The sequence below is a fragment of the Anneissia japonica genome, unplaced genomic scaffold, assembly GCF_011630105.1.
Source record: "Anneissia japonica isolate Jap-2015-1 unplaced genomic scaffold, ASM1163010v1 scaffold8218_len373358_cov135, whole genome shotgun sequence".
Lineage (NCBI taxonomy): Eukaryota > Metazoa > Echinodermata > Crinoidea > Comatulida > Comatulidae > Anneissia > Anneissia japonica.
This window is the reverse complement of record NW_022699643.1, coordinates 286,922-289,184: the sequence shown is the minus strand read 5'-3', so window position 1 is coordinate 289,184 and position 2,263 is coordinate 286,922. Positions and strand designations below refer to the sequence as shown.

Here is a 2,263-nt window from a genome sequence, read left to right as displayed (position 1 = left end):
TCATTTATTTAATTATTTACATTATATTACTTTATTTACAATATATTATATTCTTCCCTGTCAGCTGCACACAAATGTCACATACTGCTTGGTGGGTAAGTGTAGTGCGGTTCAGCTCAAAAACGGTCAGGTAGATGTCTGAATTTCTTGATCCGCCTTCCTGATGGGAAAGATAGATGGTGTTAATATAAAAGAAATTAATGTAAATAAAATATTAAAATGTTGAATACAATTAAAAATATAAGGAAATATAAAACTTTTATAACATAAAATACGAATCACAGCATCTAATAAATAATACTGGTAATTAAATTTAAGAAATTCAATTTACCATAAACAAAAAATAACAACCCTATTTTATAATGGAACAGTCCAAACCTGTATCACATTAATGCCTAACTGGTCGATACCATTTTGTAATATGGTAAAAACAATTCCTTAATATAAAATAAGTTGATTATTATCTCGAGGTATTAAAGCTGGGACCTTTGCTTTCAGGGTGAATGCTTCACCACCTTGCCATGGTGGGAGTGGGGGGAAGATTCCATATTATTACAGTGTGTAGTACGTCTATGTGAATTGTGAACTACTACCTAATTTACAATGTACTACTGGAAGGTTTCTCAAGAGAAGGTGAATAGCTGCAAATGCAATAAGACTTTGCTTTATTATTACAAATATTTCTTTTAGAATTAAGTACATTCTTCAGATACATTATACTTACATGAACGTCATTAGGAGTATGACTATGAGTGAGGTCTGGATCATTCAATGTATCACTTTCTTCAACCTGAAAAAAAAAAACACAGAAAAAAATGACAGTTCATGTGGGAAAAAACTTTTACCTATACAGTAAAGTGTGTTTAACCTTGTTCCAGAAACATTGGATGACAATTTTTTTTTTTTCGAAAATGGAGAATTATTTTTTCTAAATTAATTTAAATTAAGTTAAAAATCGAGTCAGCTGCGAACAGTTGTGATCATTATTACATAATTTATACAAAGATATAGTCAGTGACAGCAAAAATGCTCGTTTTACCTGTTCTTCAGGTGGTATGGATACTGTTGATGGAGGACTAGGTCTAATAAAATAGAAGTGATCAGTAAAAATATTTAATAAACAATTTTAAAATAACGCTTTATTATTAAAGATACTACTTTTTTCTTTACACAAGCCAAATCAAACAAATCTATTGTATTAGGCCTAATGTTAGAAAGGACATGGATTTTTATTGTTGGTTTGGGTTAAATCCGAGCACTAGGAAATCAGAATCTGTTCTTACAATAACAATGCAATACTGAGACTTTATTTAATATGAATTCAAATATATTTTCTGGGAAGGAAATATTATTTGGGGAGATTTTCACAAAATAATACTTTATATATATTTTTTTTTAAACCAAGTCCCTTTCAGGGCTCTGTAGAGACTCAATATTAACAAATAATTATGTATAGATTGAAGTATGAATATTTATATCAATCATATTGATTTCATTCATTCATGTCATTTATAAATGTCAAAAATACAAAATAGAAAATATATTTCATTTTTACCTGCTACTTGCACAGCTTGCCAAATGTTTCTTTAAAACACAGAATGAAATGTTATTTTGGCATTTAGGACACTTCTGTGTCAATCCAGAGTCCTCATCAGTTTCCTAAAAGAGTAAACAACTAAAAATGATGTATTAATAATCATTTATAAACTGTCATTTATATTTTATCTATTAGAACTTTCTTAAGGATGTGTTTCAAATTCACACAAAACTCGAGCGCCTTTGAATATTATTTAATGGATACTTGACGATTGATTGATTGATAACTGATCATATTATGCCTCTTTACCCTTTCTGAATCCATGTTTAGTGCATGTTGAATTGGTCGTATATAGACTCTACATTGACCTGATTTTTCTTTTATATTCAGGGGTGAATATGCCCCCTAATTGGGGTAAGCTTTCTTCCACTCCCAAAGCATATTATTATCTCAAAACCCCCAGCATCCCTCAGCTGGGGAAAGTTAGCATATAGTACTTCCTGGAATTCATCCGGATTTATACTGTTATGTACTGTTATGTTATTTTCACCAAGCCCAGCTTCTGCTAGTTGTTGCTTTTGCCAACATTTTGGTGTTATTGTCGATGGATCTGACAGGCAAACTATCTTCCGAGTCCATGGCGTCTTCGAGTGCTTTCCTTTTTTTTGGTGTAGGGGCTGTGTCTGGCTGGCATAAATCTAGACAAAATGGATCCTATAAAATACA

At 31.2% G+C, this 2,263-nt stretch overlaps 1 protein-coding gene across 1 annotated transcript; it reads right to left on the bottom strand.

Moving 5' to 3' along the window:
- On the bottom strand, positions 1 to 2,005 carry LOC117103039. The gene is made up of 5 exons (XM_033243504.1): positions 1,847 to 2,005; positions 1,556 to 1,659; positions 1,040 to 1,082; positions 725 to 790; positions 1 to 160 (listed from the first exon to the last, which is right to left on the bottom strand). Exons 1-5 carry the CDS (start codon positions 1,859 to 1,861, stop codon positions 32 to 34), a joined length of 357 nt encoding a protein of 118 aa, XP_033099395.1. The 5' UTR covers positions 1,862 to 2,005; the 3' UTR covers positions 1 to 31.
- Positions 2,006 to 2,263: the final 258 nt, after the last annotated feature.

What these genes read in the sequence shown, in the direction of transcription:
- LOC117103039 (XM_033243504.1), bottom strand. An exon ending in CCATACCACCTGAAGAACAG is followed by an intron (nt 791 to 1,039) that starts GTAAAACGAGCA and finishes TTTTTTTTTCAG; the next exon opens with GTTGAAGAAAGTGATACATT. An exon ending in ATACTCCTAATGACGTTCAT is followed by an intron (nt 161 to 724) that starts GTAAGTATAATG and finishes CTTTCCCATCAG; the next exon opens with GAAGGCGGATCAAGAAATTC.